The sequence below is a fragment of the Salmo salar genome, chromosome 04 (genome assembly GCF_965601325.2).
Source record: "Salmo salar chromosome 04, fSalSal1, whole genome shotgun sequence".
Taxonomy (NCBI): Eukaryota; Metazoa; Chordata; class Actinopteri; order Salmoniformes; family Salmonidae; genus Salmo; species Salmo salar.
Window position 1 is genome coordinate 48,508,754 of NC_138294.1, and position 22,861 is coordinate 48,531,614.

At 42.2% G+C, this 22,861-nt stretch overlaps 1 protein-coding gene across 1 annotated transcript; it reads right to left on the reverse strand.

Moving 5' to 3' along the window:
• Positions 1-259: 259 nt before the first annotated feature.
• On the reverse strand, positions 260-11,744 carry sart1 (spliceosome associated factor 1, recruiter of U4/U6.U5 tri-snRNP). Its single transcript, XM_014196432.3, has 20 exons — positions 11,201-11,744; positions 10,985-11,039; positions 10,837-10,892; positions 9,881-10,007; positions 9,655-9,757; positions 9,451-9,528; positions 9,102-9,201; positions 8,679-8,821; positions 8,367-8,573; positions 8,060-8,166; positions 7,842-7,975; positions 7,572-7,729; positions 7,215-7,382; positions 6,906-7,016; positions 2,286-2,373; positions 2,060-2,150; positions 1,693-1,828; positions 1,469-1,558; positions 722-843; positions 260-494 (listed from the first exon to the last, which is right to left on the reverse strand). Exons 1-20 carry the CDS (start codon positions 11,466-11,468, stop codon positions 476-478), a joined length of 2,361 nt encoding a protein of 786 aa, XP_014051907.1. The 5' UTR covers positions 11,469-11,744; the 3' UTR covers positions 260-475.
• Positions 11,745-22,861: the final 11,117 nt, after the last annotated feature.

Below are 22,861 nucleotides of genomic sequence, written 5' to 3' on the forward strand. Positions count from 1 at the left end.
TATTTTCAATGACGGCCTAGGAACAGTGGGTTAACTGCCTGTTCAGGGGCAGAACGACAGATTTGTACCACGTCAGCTTGGGGATTCGAACTTGCAACCTTTCAGTTACTAGTCCAACGCTCTAACCACTAGGCTACCCTGCCACCCCACATGAAATAACCTACATACAATGCTGCCCTAACTTCAGTACCTTGCAATTTCAATGGCTTAATTTGCCTCGCAAACAAATAAATTAGGTAAATAAAAAAGGAACAAGAAGTCATGTCAAATCTTTACTGTATGTAAATAACAATCATTGTTTACATAAATCCAGGGTCAAAAGCAAAAACTCTACTTTCTTTACACACACACAACAGCAATATGCAGCTACTTGATTTTATTCAACAAGGAAAATAAACTTAAAACGTCTGTGTTTGTGTGTCTAATGGTGCACAGCCCGCATCCTCACTGGTCAGATACCTCTTCTCAACCACATCTATTTGGTGATGTTGTTTCTGAGGAAAGAGGAGGATTACAGGCAAAACATATTGAAAGGGAAACAGACAGCAGTGTGAGTAATAATTAGGTACATACTCTATGCAGGTCACATTCTCCTTTAAATGAAATACTGAAATGAAATATTCTGAGCTGCTCTGTCATTCTCAAACAGCGCCACTGTAATTAGACTAGAACTACATACATCTAAGGCAGGGCGAAAGAAAGGGCTTTGTAAAATACTCACGCATTCATGCTCTTCCCACTCCCACTCAGAACAATGTAAGGTGTTTTTTGTGACTTCTGTTTCTCCTGAAGCAAAGCAACCGTTCCTAGAGGGGTATCACTACTGCTCATCTTCTTCAGCAGCTGATAAGAGAGACAGGTGGGGGGGGGATCAATTTAAATACACATTCGGTCAAACCACGGACTAGACTAAAGTAGAGCTGGGCCATATGGACAAAAATCCATAGGGCGATAAATTGCCTGAATTGATGCGTTAGGGATAAATAGAACTATAATCTTAGAACATTAATCTGCACCACAGATTTATTTATGATAATTTAAACTACTAGTTTGATGGTTGTAGCCATCAATTGTCCAATTAACAATCACCCATATTAGCAAACTGATTTCATTCCAAAACATCACGTCTCTAGTATAGGCTACATATTGTAATGAAATATCAGCAAAATGCCTGCGATAAGTGATCGGTAGGGATAATTTTCGGTTATCGTCCCAGGTCTAGACTAGAGGCTTGCTAGGTCAAGGAGTCAAACTGGGCAAGCCCTGCAACCTGAATGGTCTTGTAAGGCCTGGAAAATAAAGTGTGTTATTCAATTGAAAGCCATATGCAAGTTTAGATGAAAAGTTTCAGATAAACCAAGATTTTAACTTAAATGAGAGAAAAATACTGATTTCAGTCCTACCAAGTAGGGCTTGCCACTTCAAAAGTGTCCTAAAATAATCTTTGAGTGAGCAAGGTTAGACATACCGCTTCCTCTTCCAGCTTTTTCATCCTCCTCTCAGTCTTCATCTTGCCAGACCCCTTCCCATGGAACCGATGTGAGAGCTGCCGGAAAGCCTAGAAAAGGAATAGGATTATTGTGCAATATTCTCGATGAGCACACTTTACCTACGTCAAAACAGCAGTTGACACATTTGACAAAAGCAACATTGTGTATGTCAATGATGTTTAGGGAAGATTAAATCATCTACCTCTTTGGGAGTGAGCTTCCGTCCAGATTCATCCACATACTCAATCTTGACGTCAGGCTTATAGGCGTCCTTCTCCTTGAAGTCCTGGGTGAAGCCTCTATATTCCTCCCTCCGACTGTACTTGTCATCTATAGTCCTAGAGAATTGGAGAAACAAGGCCAGAGAGTTATCAAATGGAGAGGCTAAAGGGTTTTCATACATTACAGTTAGGACTCCATTTTACAGCCGCAATTTAACGAGGCACTGCGCTAAAAACATGTAACACACAAAACGTGCCACTTTATTTATGATGTAACTTTTGCAATGTCTGTGAGCAAACAGCAATTATTAAGGCAGCATATAAGCACACAAAGCACAGGGAACTCACATCTTGTCCTCAATGCTGTAGTTATCATTGGGCAGGGCACCGGTAGGAGCACGGACACGGGATATCTTCTGCATTTGAGTGTCCAAGAGACCTAAGGGAGAGAAGGAGAGTATGAAAGAAATGATGAAGATTGAAAAGGAGAGAGACGAGAGGAATAGACCAGAAACATTACATGACAGTCCTTTACTAAGCAAATACTGTCAGTGGGGCTACTCCAATCTCTTACCCTTATTCTTGCACAGCGCCAAGGCGGCAGCCAGCCCAGAACTGACAATGGGTTCTTCATCCAGGATGGTGGTCGATGCTGTGGAGAACTATGAGATGGAAGCAAGAGGTGAGTAACGCACATACAGCTGACTCACATTTTCACCTCAGTAGTTCAGGTGGGAAAGCCTTGTTTATTTTTATGGGTCATCATGGTTAGGGCTGTTACGGTGACCATATTACCGCCACACCAGTGGTCACGAGTCAAGGCCGCAGTCAAATACCACATAAGGTAACGAGGCTTTTCCAAAACTGCACACTGATACCGCTGATGGTCATTAGTAGCCTACCAAACTTGCTAACGGCTAGTCGCTAATGGCCTGGTACTCAGCGCTCTATTGCCCCTACATCAGGTCCTAACTGTCCATTACTCAGCGCTCTATTGTCCCTCTAATCACTCTGACATCAATGCAAATGCCATCTAAAATCTAATCAAACACTTCATGAGAGCCCATGAGCTCATGTTGCTCAACATTTCTATAGGCTACGCAACTTCGTGAGAAAACAGAGTTGATTGCTTCTTAAAAAGAGAATCCCATCATCTTCCTATAAACTAGGCCACCTATATTTATTTCACAACTGAGGAGTATTTGTCTGTAATAAAGCCCTTTTGTGGGGGGAAAACTCATTGTGATTGGCTGGACCTGGCTCCCTAGTGGGTGGGCCTGGCTGCACCCCTGCCCAGTCATGTCAAATCTATAGATTAGGGCATAATGAATTTATTTACATTTGACAGATTTTCTTATATGAACTGTAACTCAGTAAAATCTTTGAAATTGCTGCATGTTGCGTGTATATTTTTGTTCAGTATAATTTCACTTATTATTTAGTATTTGTGAAGACAAGATTAAATTGAGAATAGTCTGATGAGTGACAATATGATCACTTGTGAATGATCCCCAGCATTCGCTGTTCTAAGGCAAGAGTCTTATTTATTACTTTCCCCGATCATAGTCGCCCACATGTAGCCTATATACATTATATATCACAACTGAAGTGGCCAAATAACTCCAAACGTAGCCTATGGGCCTAGGACCACTGGAATACGGTTGGGGAGCACATAGCCTACAGAGCCTCTTGTAAGCCCAGTCATTGCGTAATCGCGTGTGATCCTAGCTTTCTCGTGCTGCTATATTTATTGCTCAACTCTTAAAATGAAGCACATTAATACACTTTACAACCGGTGTAGTCTACCTGGCATACATATGCAGCGCTTGAGTTAAGTTTGGGGAAGATGCATTTTTATGGTGAAATGTACCTTTATTATGAAGCATTTCATGCATCATCGCATTTGCAGACTTATGTAAGATAGACTTCGTAATGTGATGAGTAGATTTTTATATTATTAGCCTAAATGATGACTATCCAATCACTGTTCTCAAAAAGAACACTGTTCAATGCATGGTTGAGCGCATATAGAGTAGAGTAGGCCTGGGCTATATCAGATACGCGTCTTTCTTTGCATGGGAAAAATGTGGCCTTTTATAGACACATTTCATGCAATTCTACTACACTTCATACGACTGGAGACATTAGCAGAATCTTTTTTAATATGACAAATTACAGGGTAACCTACTGTGCTGATACTGACGAACAGATGAATAAAAACGACGTTGTTTATATAATAGGCCTACGAGAAGGGGAGACACATAGGAAATGACGTCCATCTAAACTGGAGGAGGAAATTATTGTCCAGAAACAAACTTAAGTAGCACTGACAACAATGATGAGTAGTGAATATGTGCAGAGTGCACTCTCCAGGGATATTGCAAGGCTTTCTGCTGGTGCCAATAAGATAATTGAGCGAAACGCAGTATAGCCAGAGTTGATAATTTTTATAACAAAAAAACAAGACATGAGTATTTTCATTGTCTTCTCTTTCCAAACAACCATTTTCCTGCGATTGCATTTTGAAATATTGCTATATGACTGGCTTGGCCTCTACTTCTCACAGACAGTCACAACTCAATCTGCCCATATTGCGTGCACTGCCTTTCTTTCCGACTGTAGGCAATGAGACTTAAAACAATCCACAACTTATTTTTTGGAAAGAAGCTAATGATCCTCTGTGGCCAAATCATGCTTTGGTAGCCTATTTTGAATTATTTTATTTATTTCTGTATAGACTAGTGGAGGCTCCTCAGAGGAAGGGGAAGACCATCCTCCTCAGTGAATTTCATAAAAATAGTGAAACATACATATTTTTAAAAGTTACCCTTTTTAGATAAAACTATATTAAAACACTATTGATTAAAACACTATTTTGCTATGAAGGTCTATAGTATCCTCAACAGCACTCTGTAGGGTAGCACTATGGTATAGCCAGAGGACAGCTAGTTTCAGTCCTCCTCTGGGTACATCGACTTAAATCACAAAATCTAGAAGGCTCAAGGTTCTCACCCCCTTCCATAGACTTACTTACACAGTAATTATGACAACTTCCAGAGGATGTCCTTCAACCATTCAGAGCTCTTGCAGCATGAACTGACATGTTTTCCACCCAATCAAAGGATCTGAGAATGAATCTAGTACTGAAATCATAAGCTACAGATAGCTAGCAGTGCATAAAATGCAGTGAGTAGTTGTCTCAAAGAGACAATAGTTGAACAGTTTTGAAGAAATTAATTAGTTCTATATTTCATTTTTTTCCCACTAACAAGCGAATGAAGCTAGTTAGTTATCCTACTCAGAGAGGGATGGTATGTCAGCAAGCTGGCTATGGCTATCCAACACTGGAATTATTCCAAGTCAAGGTAAGCTTTTGGTTTTATAAATGTATTGCCACCGGGGCCTGGCTGTGTAACCGCTTGCTGCTTGCTGACTATGCACTACTGCATGATTGTAGCAGGTTTACGAATGCGTTAGTTCTAGCAGCTATGTTGACTATGACGTTAGCTATTATGGGGACAACGATGTAGCCTGTGTGTAACGGTTATGATATGAAGGTTTGACTTGGAAAGTTTTGCGCCTGGTCACAGACAGCTGATTTGTTGTGCAATGAAGTCCACAAGCAAAGGGAAAAAAGGTGAAAAGAGGAGAGCATGTAGAATTAGGAATTATGTGATCATGCTGTGGCTGCTATGAAAGTGAACGGTGTTCGCGTGTGACCAGGGGTGTATTCATTCTGCCGATTCTGTTGAAAAACGTTTCTTAAAACGGAAGCAAACGGGGAAAAACATAGCTGAATTTGTTCAATACAAACTCTCGTTTGCAACTGTTGGACTAATGATTACACCCTATATCAGCTAGATGCAGGCAAGGTGGTATTGAATGTGACACCGTCTGTCACCTTGATTACTCTAATTTCTCTCTCTCGACCTGTGCACCTATGTTGTAAACTTTCCTTCATAGGCTAGCTTGTAGCAACCTCACGATGGGTAAAGGGAGAATCTGAGTACCATGTAGTAGCCTAAACCTATGGATGTTACATTGAGCTGGGTGAATGAAATATGAATGACAGTCATCCAATATGCTGTAAAAGAAATAAGGCCATGCTCAAACAAATAAATACAATTATCCCTCATCTTAAACAGAGAAGGTTATTTAGGCTATATAATTTTGGCAATTTAATTACATTTACTTTAAGGACAGTATAGCTTCCTCTAGCCTTATGGATGTGCTGCCTATGCTCGTATATAAAAAAAAATAAAGCATGTAACTTCCATTCGCTATTCGAGTGCAGGATACAGATTGTTTTTTTAGGGGGGCCATTCCAAATCTAAAATAATTCTACACATTTTATTAGTAGGCTATATGTAAAGACCACATTAAATTAAGAACAGTCCGATGGGTGAGAATATTATCAAGTGCTAGCCAAATTGGGAATCAGACTGATGGTATGTGCAGCCTGCAGAAGAAACAGAGCAGAGCTCATGCCTTTCATGTGATGTTTTTCAAGTCATTAGTCGCATCATGCAGACTTAGAATGTATAAAAAAATCTAAACATAACCTAATCACAACTAAAGTTGCATAAATAACTCTAAATTAAGCATATAGGAGGACCTGTTTCCTTGTTAACCACTCAACACAGAATAGCGCACTCCCTCGGAAATCGTTTGTAGAAAATATCCTCTCTATTTGATTGAGCTATGTTCAATTGTATTCCTCATACTATAAAAGAAAGCCACGGAATTCTAAGCAAATCCTGTCTGCTCAATGAACTAGTGTAGCCCACCCATATGTCATAGCCAGATCAGGGCCTAACATAAAGGACAATTCAGAGTAGGCTATTCTGTTCTTCTGAAATACACTACATTTTCATCATGTTTCTTTAGACCGGTCTAAAATAAATAATGCATTTATTGTGATGTTGTAGGCTATAGTAAATGGATTTATTCGACTAAAATGTAGATGTTCCAAAAGTCTGCATCAGTGGATGCTAAACGTGCTTACGTCAATGGTCAATTACTGACACCGTCAGTTCTTTGCATGACAATCACCAGCCGACAATATGAAATGATCGCCACAGCCCTAATCATAGTACGTTATTCTGTAAATGACCCACCTGGGGACTCCAATCAGCACTACTGGTAAATGCTTGGGAAAATGGAAGAGACAACAAGGCAGGAGGATGCCACTCACATCAGGCTGCTTCTGTTCCTCATCCACGTTGACGATGCTCCAGCCAACGTTCTCATCCTCATCCGAGTCTGATCCTCCGGCCCCATCTCTCTCCGCCTCCTGTTCGAAATCCTATAAACAGAAGGATACAGTTGATACAGACAAACCATAGAGTGTTCGAGTGCAAACACACAGAGCTCATGGATATGTCAAGTCTCTCTACTGAGCATACAATTGTAATAGTTTCCTTGTTTATGAGCCAATTCTAATGATATATCTATTTGTTTTTTTAAACAATTAGCTATATCACATCTCTTACAATGTACCCACCATGATATCCTCCTGGTCCTCTCTGTTTCCTGACAGGCCGTAGGTGGGGATGTCACCCAGAGTTCTGCAGAACTCAGAGGTGGCGTTAAATACAATGTTCAGGTTGTTCTTGTTGTCTTCGTCGTCACTGCCGTCCACTCTTGCAAGCCATGGGACCTGCTCTGCCACCTGAAGCACAAGAGAGTGAGAACAATGTTTAACCATTTATTGGTGACTAAATAGCACAACAGATTTGATGGTAATTTTATTGAGGTTTTCAGTCGTCAAATGAGGGATCAACACACCGGATAGAATCTTTGGCCACAGTGATATTTTAAGTAAAGTAAAGAGGAACATTTCTGAACAGAATGCTCACACCTTTTCCCCAGAGTCTTGGAGCAGCTGCTTCTGTTTGAGCTTCCTCTGCTTCTCCAGCTGCTTCTGTTTGAGCTTCCTCTGCTTCTCCAGCTGCTTCTGCAGATCTTGCTCTGCCTCGTCCTCCTCCAGCACAGTCGGCTCAGTGGGGGTGAAGTCCTCTGAAGGAAGAGCAAAGCGTAAGCGTTGTCATAATATTAAACAAAACCAGGCATGAGTGAATCATACATTTGTTTAGCTCATCACTAAACCACTAACAGATGTCTCCCTCACCATCATCACTGATGTCCATGTCCGCCATCCTGATGTCATCAGACTGTTGGGGTACATCTAGTCCCGGTATGATGACACCCTCTTTTGACACCTCCTGGCCCTCATCCAACTGCCTGCGACCCCGACCCCGAACCCTGAAGGAGAGACAGAGAAAGAGTCAGACTGAAACTAAGATGGCTCATCTGTCATATTCCACTTGAAGCGGAGAGGAGCAGAACCTGGAGCCGAAGTCAGTGTTGCGCGTGTCGTCTAGCTGGAGCTCGTCAGGCAACGCCTTCTTCTTCCTGATCTTCCTGACGCGCTGCTTGGTCTTCTTAAAGCCCACCTTTAACAACAAAAGAAGTAAGAATCTGTGTGAACTACCATTAATGAGAGCTCATATTGTGTGTGAACAAATCTCCCCCAAAAAACACACACTCAGCATTCAAAAGTAGACACATTTACACATGAAATCTGAGAGAAAACGTATCCAAAAGACAGCTTTCCCAGGCCCTCTCCAGAGCAGCACCTCCCCACAACCCTCACCATCTCCTGTGGTGTGTAGTACTCTGAGGCAATAGCGAGAGCAGGCATCTCCAGAGACTGGGCCTGGTTCCTCAGGGTCTCCCGGATGGCCTGGAGCTCCCGTTCCCTTTCCCCCTCAGCACAGCCCCCTTTGCTCAGCTGGAAACTCTTCTTCTTCTCTCCATCAATCTCCTCATCATACTTTCCCAGCACAGTGCGCGGCTTGAACTGCAGAGAATAAGTGCAGAGGTGGACATTGGTCAGTGAGATTGAGTTAAGCAGGATAGCGACATGACAGAATTCCCGAAATGAAGACGAACTCTCTTTTCTTACCGTAACCATGTCATCGACACTCTCATCCTCTTCGTAAGCTTTGTAATCAGGCTTTTTCTTCTTCAACTCCACATTCTTTTCAGCCTTTTCTTTGTCCACTAGACCCACGTTTACAAGTACATCGTCCTCCTCTTCAAGGACACCTGAAAGAGAGACAAAGGCCAAATGTGTGGGTGTTTCAAATCAAATCAAAGTTTATTTGTCACGTGCGCCGAATACAACAGGTGTAGACCTTACAGTGAAATGCTTACTTACTAACCAATAGTGCAAAAAAGGTGTTAGGTGAACAATAGGTAACTAAAGAAATAAAATCAACACTAAAAAGACAGGCTATATACAGTAGTGTTTGATGAGGGTCTGGTGTAAGCACAGTCTTCATTGATATATTTCTGTGTTAATGTTAACATTTCAACCTCCTCTCACCTTTGTCTTGCAGTGTGAGAATGACAGTCTCCCCTTCGTTAAATGACTCCATCCGATGCTGCACAGTGAGACCCTTTAGGTCCCGAGAACTGTAAGCGGCCTATGACAAAGATAAGCAACATAAGACCTAGAGGCATTCTCTAACGTCAGATAGCGCGACGACTCAGTGTGCACAGAACCAAGACATCAAGCATGGTGTCACAGGTCTCAAACTCCATAGGGGGGAAACTGGCAGATTCACTGAATGCTGTTCAAATTTAGCCTGCACTCATACACAAACCAGAAGACAGTGTCTTCACAATCATAAGTTGAGCAGATGAGATATTCAACACAAGAGGGCAGATTTTACCTTCTTGGTCTGGCCAAACTCCTCCTCCACCAGATTGCTCACACCAAACTCCTCATCCATCTCCTGTAGAAGTTTGGCCTGATAGGGAAAGCAAGCAAATCAAAAGGAACCAGTCAAACACTGAGTACAAAATCATAACTAAGACAAGCATCTCACTTCATCTCTCAGCCCTCCTCCTCCCCACATGGTTCCCTCCCTACTCACTCTCTTCTCTGCCAGTTCTTTCTCTTTGGCCATCTTTCGGCTCCTCTCCACCCAGGCTACAGTGTCGTCCAGCCAGTCTCCCTCTGCTAAAGTCTTCACTTTCCTGAAGAAGAAGAAAAAAACAGTGGAGGGTGAGAAAATTAAAAAAATTAATTAGATCAGTTATCAATATAGTGCAAGTTGGTGGAGTATGTGCAGCCAAAACCTTCCTGCAGTTAGACCTTACCCCAGTTTCTTATTGAGAAGCCTCTTTTCCTTCATAGCCGCCAGTTTCTCCCTCATCTCGTTCTGCTGTTTGATGTACACAGGGTTGATAGTCTCCGCAACCATTGGCTGCTCCTTCGTACCGAGCTCTGGGGCAGCAGACGGGTGAGCCAGTCAAATCATGATCAGCCACACTTTCACACATGACCTCACTACTACAGGCATGGGCTGCATTTCAAACACAAAAGACACACCCTCCTCCCCTTACCCACACCTTATGCCCATGGGGGAATCCCCACAGCCATCTTTGCCGCCGGTCCAAACAATTAGCCAAGCAAGGGAAGTCGGCCCCCGTTTTTTAATCAAGTTTGCAAGTGTACAATTCTTTTCACTCCGGGGCCTGAAACACCCCATAATTCAATTTGCTATGATTCCACATCCGCTAAGTAAAGTAATCCGAAAATGAACACCAACATGGAAAAGTCAACATGCAAGTGTAAGTAAAAACAAATGTAAATAAGTTAGAAATTGTGTTACTAATGCACAAACATATATCGTAAAAGTAATTTTGTTTGGTTAGCTTTTGGAAACATTAGCTAGTGCATACTATTTTCCCTGACATCACACTTCTACATTGTAATTTTCAATTTACCTGATATCATCAGATGGCCAGCATTCAATGTGTGCTGATGTGTTGTCTTCTAGCCAAGATATGAAATGCAATCATAATGAACTGTAGCTCATAAAACACACACACACTACCGGTGGTTCCATGATGACTGAAAACACAACTGTGGGCCTAACGAGTGACAAATTTCCAGGCAAAGGCGGTCCATTTAAAATTAATTAATTCTTCCCTCACCCTGCAAGTGTCCACTCATCATACATCATGATACATCAGGAGTATCCACTTAATTTGAGGGCTGAGGGAGTCTTTTACGTGTTTGCCAGAGACACCATATGGCTCAAGTTTCTCACCTTTAGTTGTGTCAGTCATTTCCAGAGGCTTCAGACCAAGCTTGGCCCTCAGCTTGCTGTTAAGAAAGAAAGACAGACAGATTAGAAAGTTATTCCGAATTTACTTACACCATCATCAGGGCACCATCATTCAATGTCTGTCACTTACTTTGTCTCTTCAATGCTAAGTGAGGCATCTCCACTTGCAGACTGTGGTCCAATTCCTAAAAGGAAAATTACAATTGAAGTGAAAAACACAGGAGAAAAGATAGCATCTTTAATATCATACCTGCAGACCATATGAGTGTTTTGCGCACTGATTGGTTCTAATTATGTATGTATGTAATTGTTTAAGCCAGGATATTTGCCTGCCATGTGCATTTACCTGGACTCTCTTCATATACGGCCTCCACTTTTTCTTTCTTTACGCGAGGCTCCCCAGTACTCCTTTCGCCTTTACTGCGACCTTCTCTCTCGGAACCCCGTCCGCTCCTTTCCTTCGATCTGGACCGTTTCCTCTTCTCCCTCTCTCGGGTAACATTTCGTTCCTTGTCCCTCTCCCGGTCCTTGTGACGGTGTTTTTTGTGTTCGCGGTGACGCTCTTCTGCATCCTTATCACGGCCTTTCTCCTTGTGTTTCTTCGACGACCCCATCTTCCTTGTTATGTGCTGTACAACTAAAAGTGCTGTCTAACGTTAACTAGTTTAAAAGAAGTACCACCAATTCACCGGTCTGTGCAACTAACGTGCCAGCGACAACGTTAGCTGGCCAGAGGGAAAACGTTTAACTATAATCAAAATGCTTGCTAGTCAACCCCCATCTTGGTGCAATCTCCAACGAATGTTTTTAAGCTAGTCTTTACGTATGAGTGAATAACAATCACACTGTAAATGAATGGACGACTTGTTGTTAAGACCTTTTGGGATTTATTTCCGGTGTCATATGAAACGTCATATCCTTGGTTTTATGCTTGGTTCAAAACAACTGGGAACTCGGAAAAATACGAGGTCAAAGCATAACGTCAGTGATCTTCAGGTCGGAAAATCGGAGCTCTGGAAATAGGCCCGAGTTCCGAGTTGGATGACTGTTCAATTCGATTTTTCCCAGTTGTTTGAACACACTGAAGTCGGAGATTCCCAGTTCCGAGTTCCCATTTGTTTTGAATGCTACATCGATATTCGAAAATAAAAAAAAACCGAAAAAATCCGACTTCCGTGCGTTCAAGTAAACTGGGAAGTGAAAAAATAAATAACAAGCTTCTATTGCGAAAAATCGTTTTGAACTATCATCAAACTCGGAATTCCAAGTCGGGAATTCGGGCCTCTTTCTGACCTGAAGAGCACTGACGTCATGATTTTACCTCATTAAAAAAAATGTTTTAACCGATTTATCAGTTTCTTGAAAGCAAATACTTTCAGTGCGTTCAAGTAAACTGGGAACTCGGAAAAAAGAACAAGCTCCGACTGGGAAAACCGTTTTGAAAGGTCATCGAACTTGGAATTCTAAGTCAGGAACTCGGGCCTCTTTCTTTTTTATTTCTTTACATTTTTATTAACAACAAATCAATACAGGACGTACATGGGGGAACACAAGTATATATAAATAATATACAAAGGACAATTGGGCTAGGGGGTACAACATCACATTACACAAGGACCTTAAGGGACATACATACACTTATAATTCTAACAGCTTTTTTGTTAGTAGAGTATTTAATTGTCTTGAAATACAGTTCAATGTATTTTTGTAAGGTAAGAAAATGTGGTGTTTTGTTTGTAAATTTACATTTGTGAATATGAAATTTGGCCAAAAGAATAATGAAATTAATTACATCATTGTTTCAGCTTATTTCTATCGTAGGTAAAGAATCCAAGCAGTATATCTCTCACTCGGGCCTCTTTCTTGAGCTCTGACCTGAAGAGCACTGAAGTCATGATTTGACCTCGTTCTTCTTCTTTAAGTTTTATTAACGAATCACAACCAACTGACTGGTGCATACATCGCCACTTACTGTACTGGAGTGTGAGGCCGACAACTACCTATCTATACCACTACACTCTCTTCTTAACGAACCCTGAATTTCTAATCAAATAAAAGAATTCCCTTCAAACCTCACTACTCCCATTACCCCCACCCAAAAGACCAACCACTCCCCATTCCCGTCCAACCTATCTGACCCTGTCAAACAACCTCTCCCTTTCTACATCATACATTTCACAAAATAATAATACATGTTCAACCGTTTCCTCTACCATACAGCCATTATACAATCCAGCATCATGTTTCCCTATCAATTTCAAAGATTAATTTAATGCCCTAATCTCATCCTACACAACATAACCTCCTCCCTTCTGTTCCCATTATCTGACAGCAATCAAACCCATTTTTCTGAATCAATGTTTTCATTTCCCCTCCACCCAACTGCACCTGTAAATCCACAATATTATTTTTCACTGATCTTTTTGCTATTATATCTACTATATATTTCAATACCATTTCTTTGTAAACCCAACAACAGCATCATTATTTCTAACCATAAATCCTCATGTTCGGACTTTCCAGATCTTTAACTACATAAAACTGATGCAGAGTCCCAACATATTACTACTCTTCTATGTTGCACCTCCTCTATCCACTCCATTCAACAATCATCGCAACCATTTCTGTTGAATATACAGAAAAATAATTTGTTAATCTCTTGCATAGATTAATGTCGAACTCAGGAATAAATACACCTGCTCCTGTCTTCCCATTCATGGGATCCTTTGAACAATCTGTATATACCGCAAGACAATAATAAAACGGATTACTAATATATTGGTCCACTATTGTTCCTACATTATCTTCTCCACACCACTGTTTCTTTACTTCTGTCAGGCTCAGATCAACATGTGGTTTTGTATAAAACCACGGTGGCACGTTTCCTATTGCCACAGATGGCCCTATAACTATTTCTCTGAGTGCATATTCCTATACTCTTTGTCTAATCTATGGGCCAAAACCCCTCTTTTTTTGTATTTTACCCCCTTTTTCTTCCCAATTACAATCTTGTCTCATCGCTGCAACTCCCCAATGGGCTTGGGAGAGGCAAAGGTTGAGTCATGCGTCCTCCAAAACATGACCCGCCAAACAGCACTCCTTAACACCTGCCCGCTTAACACCTACCCTTCAGTCTTTCCCAGTGTGCCATGCTAGCTTAACTAGGAGAATTTCCCCAGTTGTAAAGCCTCAACCGGTGTAGTTTTAAATTCACCATCGCACATCCTGTGTGCCCTCACTTGCATCCTATCAAGGCACAACAGCAATGTAAAAACCGCAGAACCATTTACAAAGCACCCATAATCTATGGACGATCTCATCAAAGTACGATAAATATTCAGAAAAGATTTAGTCTGACATTTAGTCTCAATACACGTAATATGACGCCTCCATCTCAGCTTTTCATCAAACCAAAGCCCCAAATACTTAAATTCTGTTACCCTTTCCATTCGTTCTCCATATAATTGAACATTGACATCTTCCTTAACATTTTTGTTAGTGAACAACATGTAGCAAGATTTAGATAAAGATAACTTGAAACCCCATGATAATAGCACCAACCTGTGGAGTTCCATTTTCCACGTCATATTCTCTTGATATCTCCAATCCCACCCTGACCTGGAAGGTTCGGTCAAAAAAGAAATACATAATCCAGTTATACATTTAAGCAATAATGCCTGAGTGGGTGTGGTATATGTTTAACTTGGGTCAAACGTTTCGGGTAGCCTTCCACAAGCTTCCCATAATAAGTTGGGTGAATTTTGGCCCTTCCTCCTGACAGAGCTGGTGTAACTGAGTCAGGTTTGTAGGCCTCCTTGCTCGCACACACTTTTTCAGTTCTGCCCAGAAATGTTCGCTGGGATTGAGCTCAGGGCTTTGTGATGGCCACTCCAATACCTTGACTTTGTTGTCCTTAAGCCATTTTACCACAACTTTGGAAATATGCTTGGGGTCATTATCCATTTGGAAGACCCATTTGCGACCAAGCTTTAACTTCCTGACAGATGTCTTGAAATGTTGCTTCAATATATCCACATAATGTTCTTTCCTCATGATGCCATCTACTTTGTGAAGTGCACCAGTCCCTCCTGCAGCAAAGCACCCCTTCAGCATGATGCTGCCACCCCCGTGCTTCACGGTTGGGACGGTGTTCTTCGGCTTGCAAGCCTCCCCCTTTTTCCTCCAAACATAACGATGGTCATTATGGCCAAACAGTTCTATTTTTGTTTCATCAGACCAGAGGACATTCCTCCAAAAAGGGGGTCTACAATGTTTTTTCTGAGGTCTTGGCTGATTTCTTTAGATTTTCCCATGATGTCAAGCAAAGAGGCACTGAGTTTGAAGGTAGGCCTTGAAATACATTCACAGGTACACCTCCAATTGACTCAAATGATGTAAATTAGCCTATCAGAAGCTTCTAAAGCCATGACACCATTTTCTGGAATTTTCAAGCTGTTTAAAGGCACAGTCAACTTAGTGTATGTTAACTTCTGACCCACTGGAATTGTGATACAGTGAATAATAAGTGAAATAATCTGTCTGTAAACAATTGCTGGAAAAATTACTTGTGTCATGCACAAAGTAGATGTCCTAACCGACTTGCCAAAACTATAGTTTGTTAACAATAAATGTGTGGAGTGGTTGAAAAACTAGTTTTAATGACTCCAACCTAAGTGTATGTAAACTTCTGACTTCAACTGTATATCTGCAATAATACACAAACCCCCGATGTGGCTTATTGCTATTATAAACTGGTTACCAACGTAATTAGAGCAGTAAAAATAAATGTTTTGTCATACCCGTGGTGTACGGTCTCATATACCACGACTGTCAGCCAATCAGCATTCAGGGCTCGAACCACCCAGTTTATAATCTCCCACTAATTCCATTCAATTTAATCAGTGGACCTTACCGCCACATTGTATCATATGCTTTTTCAATATCTAAATATACTATTGACATCACTTCTGTCATGACTCTCTCCCCTTGGTGAGGAACAAAGGTGCCAGATCAACTGGCAATGGCTGATAGATAGCCAGACTCCCCCTCTCTCCCACAAGAGAGGAGAGGGGGGAGGAGTTCGGCCAGTTCTATGACTTAACAGCCGGTTATTAACTTTCTCTCTCTTGCCCTGCAGTATCATGAAGGTAAAAATCCCTTTGTTACAGAGTGACTCTTGCCGCCAAAAACTTCAACATCAAACGAGGGACACTGGGACAATATATTTCAACATCCGAATGTTGGCAATGATGAGAGATGGAATATGGAAAATGTATGTCTATTTTGTGATTGTCATTAAAATGATCAGAAAGACGTTATAACGGAAACATCTTTAAGAGCTTTCACATGGTATATATCAGATTTACATCTAAATGTTGTACAAATTAGATGATACTGTTATGAAGATAGCAATGTGATTTTTGCCTTCAAAATGAGAATTGTGTTTCATGCAAACTTGTGCCCAGTCAGCAGCCATGCCCAAGTGAGCTCAGAGTTCGTGTCAACATGACGAAACGACCTCCAAGGCCAGAGTGCTTAAGAGGACTCGCTAACAAAATGTACATTAGACCAGAGAACTTGATGGCTAACAAGATGGCGCCGACAGAGATGGTCGCCTCGCTTCGAGTCCTTAGGAAACTATGCAGTATTTTGTTTTTTTATGTATTATTTCTTACATTGTTAGCCTAGAAAATCTTAAATCTTAATGTTATTACATACAGCCAGGACGGACTATTGGATATAAGAGCGACGTCAACTTACAACATTACGACCAGGAATACGACTTTCCCGAAGCGGATCCTTTGTTCGGACCAACACCCAGGACAGTGGATCTAATCCCAGAAGCCAACCCAAAACAACGTCGCCGCAGAAGAGGCAGACAGCGCGACATCCTGGTCAGGCTCCGTAGGCGTGCAGACCGCCCATCGCTTCCGACTATACTACTCGCCAATGTCCAGTCTCTTGACAACAAGGTAGACAAAATTAGAGCAAGGGTTGCCTTCCAGAGAGACATGAGAGATTGTAACATTCTCTGTTTCAAAGAAACAAGGCTCCCTCGGGATACATTGTCGTAGTCGGTTCAGCCACCGGGCTTCTTCATGCGTCACGCAAACAAACATAAACACCTCTCTGGGAAGAATAAGGGCGGGGGTGTATGCTTCATGATTAATGTCTCATGGTGTAATGATAACAACATACAGGAACTCATGTCCTCTGCTCACCCGACCTAGAATTCCTTACAATCAAATGCCGGCCATATTATATTATCTCCCAAGAGAATTCTCGTCAGTTATCGTCACAGCTGTGTACATACCCCCTCAAGCAGACACTACGACGGCCCTCAAGGAACTTCACTGGACTCTATGTAAACTGGAAACCATATATCCTGAGGCTGCATTTATTGTAGCTGGGGATTTTAACAAAGCAAATTTGAGAACAAGGCTACCTAAATTCTATCAGCATATTGATTGCAGCACTCACGCGGGCAATAAACTTGATCACTGCTACTCTAACTTCTGTGATGCATACAAGGCCCTCCCTCGCCCTCCCTTCGGCAAATACGACCATGACTCCATCTTGCTCCTACCGTCTTATAGGCAGAAACTCAAACAGGATGTATGTGTGACTAGAACCATTCAAGGCTTGTCTGACCAATCAGAATCCATGCTCCAAGATTGTTTTGATCACGCAGACTGGGAAATGTTCTGGACAGCCTCAGAGAATAACATCGATCTACAGTGGATTTAAAAAGTCTACACACCCCTGTTAAAATGCCAGGTTTTTGTGATGTAAAATAATGAGACAAAGATAAATCATGTCAGAACTTTTTCCACCTTTAATGTGACCTATAACGTGAACAATTCAATTGAAAAAGTGTGCACACCCTTAAACTAATACTTTGTTGAAGCACCTTTTGATTTTATTACAGCACTCAGTCTTTTTGGGTAGGAGTCTATTAGCATGGCACATCTTGATTTGGCAATATTTGCCCACTCTTCTTTGCAAAAGCACTCCAAATCTGTCAGATTGCGAGGACATCTCCTGTGCACAGCCCTCTTCAGATCACCCCAGAGATGTTAAATTGGATTCAGGTCTGGGCTCTGGCTGGGCCATTCCAAAACGTTAATCTTCTTCTGGTGAAGCCATGCTTTCGTGGATTTGGATGTGTGCTTTGGGTCGTTGTCGTGCTGAAAGGTGAACTTCCTCTTCATCTTCAGCTTTCTAACGGACGCCTGAAGGTTTTGTGCCAAAATTGCCTGGTATTTGGAACTGTTCATAATTCCCCACCCTGACTAAGGCCCCGGTTCCAGCTGAAGAAAAACAGCCCCAAAGCATGATGCTGCCACCACCATGCTTCACTGTGAGTATGGTGTTCTTCGGGTGATGTGCAGTGTTGTTTTTGCGCCAAACATACCTTTTGGAATTATGGCCAAAAAGTTCAACCTTGGTTCCATCAGACCATAACACATTTTCCCACATGCTTTTGAGGGACTTGATGTTTGTTTTTGCAAACTTCAGCCGGGCTTGGATGTTTTTCATTGTAAGAAAAGGCTTCCGTCTTGCCACCCTACCCCATAGCCCATTCATATGAAGAATACGGGAGATTGTTGTCACATGTAGCACACAGCCAGTACTTGCCAGAAATTCCTGCAGTTCCTTTAATGTTGCTGTAGGCCTCTTGGAAGTCTCCCTGACCAGTTTTCTTTTCGTCTGTTCATAAATTTTGGAGGGACGTCCAGTTCTTGGTAATGTCTCTGTGGTGCCATATTTTCTCCACTTGATGATGACTGTCTTCACTGTGTTCCATGGTATATGTAATGCTTTGGAAATTCTTTTGTACCCTTCTCCTGACTGATATCTTTCAACAATGAGATCCCTCTGATGCTTTGGAAGCTCTCTGCGGACCATGGCTTTTGCTCTGAGATGCAACTAAGAAAATGTCAGGAAAATCCTACTAGAACAGCTGAACTTTATTTGTGATTAATCAGAGTCACTTTAAATGATGGCAGGTGTGTAATGACTTCTATTTAACATGAGTTTGAATGTGATTGGTTAATTCTGAACACAGCCACATCCCCAGTTATAAGAGGGTGTGCACACTTATGCAACCAGGTTATTGTAAGGTTTTTATTTTTCATTTTTCCCCCTCGAAGATTTCAGTTTGTTTTTCAATTGAATTGTTCACATTATAGGTCACATTAACAGTAGAAAAAGTTCTGACATGATTTATCTTTGTCTCATTCTTTTACATCACAAAAACCTGGCATTTTAACAGGGGTGTGTAGACTTTTTATATCCGCTGAAAACGCTGACTCTGTGAGTGAGTTTATAAGGAAGTGCATTGGAGATGTTGGACCCACTGTGACTATTAAAATCTACCCTAACCAGAAACCGTGAATGGAGGGCGGCATTCGCGCAAAACTGAAAGCGCGAACCACTGCATTTAACCATGGAAAAAGGACTGGGAATATGGACGAATATAAACAGTGTAGTTATTCCCTCCGCAAGGCAATCAAACAAGCGAAATGTCGGTATAGGGACAAAGGGAAGTTGCAATTCAATGGCTCAGACACGAGACGTATGTGGCAGGGTCTACAGGAAATCACGGACTACAAAAAGAAAACCAGCCACGTAAGGACACCGACGTATCGCTTCCAGACAAACTAAACACCTTCTTTTCCCGCTTTGAGGGCCACCGTCGCAGCCCACTAACAAGGACTGCATCCCCCCCTCCTTCTCCGTGGCTGACATGAGTAAGACATTTAAATATGCTAACCCTCGCAAGGCTGCTGGCCCAGACGGCATCCCTAGCCGTGTCCTCAGAGCATGTGCAGACCAGCTGGCTGGTGTGTTTATGGACATATTCAATCTCTCCCTATCCCAGTCTGCTGTCCCCACATGCTTCAAGATGGCCACCATTGTTCCTGTACCCAAGAAGGCAAAGATAACTGAACTAAATGACTACCGCCCTGTAGCACTCACTTCTGTCATCATGAAGTGCTTTGAGAGACTAGTCAAGGATCATATCACCTCCACCTTACCTGCCACCCTAGACCCACTTCAGTTTGCATACCGCCCCAATAGGTCCACAGACGACGCAATCGCCATCACACTGCACACTGCCCTATCCCATCTGGACAAGAGGAATACCCATGTAAGAATGATGTTCATTGACTACAGCTCAGCATTCAACACCATTGTACCCTCCAAGCTCATCATTAAGCTGGAGGCCCTGGGTCTCAACCCCGCCCTGTGCAATTGGGTCCTGGACTTTCTGACAGGCCGCCCCCAGGTGGTGAAGGTAGGAAACAACACCTCCACTTTGCTGACCCTCAACACTGGGGCCCCACAAGGGTGCGTGCTCAGCCCTCTCCTGTACTCCCTGTTCACCCATGACTGCGTGGCCATGCACGCCTCCAACTCAATCATCAAGTTTGCAGACGACACAACAGTAGAGGGCTTGATTAAATCAAATCAAATCAAATTTATTTATATAGCCCTTCTTACATCAGCTGATATCTCAAAGTGCTGAACAGAAACCCAGCCTAAAACCTCAAACAGCAAGCAATGCAGGTGTAGAAGGACGGTGGCTAGGAAAAACCAACAACGACGAGACAGCCTACAGGGAGGAGGTGTGAGCACTTGGAGTGTGGTGTTAGGAAAACAATGTCGGGGTAGGTTCCTTGTTCCTTGTCAATCATTGGCTTATTGGTGAAATCAGCAATCAGATAATATCTTCTTTAATTAAATCAATCAAACCTTTATAAATGCAATTGCAGACAGAAGTTGACAACGGAAACACAGCACGTATGTTTCAGAGTAAGTTCTGCAAAATAAAAAAGGTCAAAGTTGCTTTAATATACTTGCAGTCAACCCCTAGGGATGTAATATACAGTTATACAAACTTGCAGGAGAAAACAATAGTCCAGTGTTTTCTAAGGGCTCAGCAGTAATTTTCCAGTCCCGTGTGGCTTACAGTGGTGGGTCTGACTTGTCTCTTCTCTATTTACTCCCCTGCAGGGGTCTATGTCTTTGTATCTCTTTTAGCCTTGAGGCGCTTTCTCACAGACACCTTGTTTTGAATGCAATGGCTCACACATCTGCTCAGAATGTTTCTTATAGGAGGCAGAGACTAGAAAAGAACTGTGGAACAGTATTAAACCTTAATGCATATATATTGCTAATCTGTGGTCCAGGACCCTATAAATGTAGTGGGGGAGGGTCTTATAGCCCTTCCCCTTCTATTAATACAACATAAGCATAATAAATTATTATACTACATCAATCATTTGGTGCAGCCCCTATCATGACCCCCAAGGTGACCCCCATCAACAACCTCTCACTCAACATCAACAAACAAAGAAGATGATCGTGGACTTCAGGAAACAGCAGAGGGAGCACCCCCCTAGTTCCTTGGCGTACACATTACAGACAAACTGAAATGGTCCACCCACACAGACAGTGTAGTGAAGAAGGCGCAACAGCACCTGTTCAACCTCAGGAGGCTGAAGAAATCTGGCTTTTCACCTAAAACCGTGACAAACTTTTACAGATGCACAATCGAGAGCATCCTGTTGGGCTGTATCCCCGCCTGGTACGGCAACTACACCGCCCTCAACCGCAAGGCTCTCCAGAGGGTGGTGCGGTCTGCACAACGCATCACCGGGGGCAAACTACCTGCCCTCCAAGACACCTACAGCACCCAATGTCACAGGAAGGCCAAAAAGATTATCAAGGACATCAACCACCCGAGCCACTGCCTGTTCACGCCGCTACCATCAAGAAGGCGAGATCAGTACAGGTGCATCATCAAAGCTGGGACCGAGAGACTGAAAAACAGCTTCTATCTCAAGGCCATCAGACTGCTAAACAGCAATCACTAACTCAGAGAGGCTGCTGCCTACATAGAGACTCATATCACTGGCCACTTTAATAAAAGCATCACTAGTCACTTTAAACAATGCCACTTAATAATGTTAACATATCTTACATTACTCATCTCATATGTATATACTGTACCTTATACCATCTATTGCACCATGCCTATGAAGTTCATCCATATATTTATACGTACATATTCTTATTCCTCTCTTTAGATTTGTGTGTATTAGGTAGTTGTTGGGGAATTGTTCAATTACTTGTTAGATATTACTGCACTGTCGGAACTAGAAGCACAAGCATTTCAGTACACTTACATTAACATTTGCAAACCATGTGTATGTGACCAATACAATTTGATTTGATTTGTGAGGCCGTGGCCGACACGGTGAAATGGTTAACACTACAACACCAGACAGTGTGGAGGGGAGGCTGAAAATGGTAAGACCCTCTGAAACTCTCAACGAGTGAAGAAGGTAAAGACTAGAGCTGTGTATGTAAAGTAGTCTAGGACATTTGACCAAAGACGAGAGGGAAGGACAGATCCCTCTCACCACCACGTGGTACACCTGAGGTATCTATCCTAACGAACACTCCAAGACAGAAGAAGCTAATTAAGAAGGACATTGTGACCTCTGGTGGACAACCAGAGACTTACATCCAACCACTTCCCATAGAACCATCGAGTTCAACAGAGAGACGACAAAGATATCTATGTGTAAATATATACATTGCATTTATTTTCCGATTGAGCGATCGTTCATGTACAAAGTATTCATATTCCCGTGAGTGTAGCTTCCAAATGTATGTACAATAAGTTGACTCTCTGTAATGATGTACGCTGAATGTCGGGAAGCAAGTTCAGGGAGTGAATACATTTAATAAATAAACGAACACAACAAGAAACACAAACAGTGCACCAACATGACACGGATACAGAAACATTAACGACTGGGGAAGAAACCTAAGGGAGTGACATATAAAGGGTCTGAGGACCCATGCCAAATTTTTTTAGTCTCAAGAGGGGGAAAGGCTTTGACGTGCCCTCTTCACGACTGTCTTGGTGTGTTTGGACCATGATAGTTTGTTGGTGATGTGGACACCAAGGAACTTGAAACTCTGGACCCAC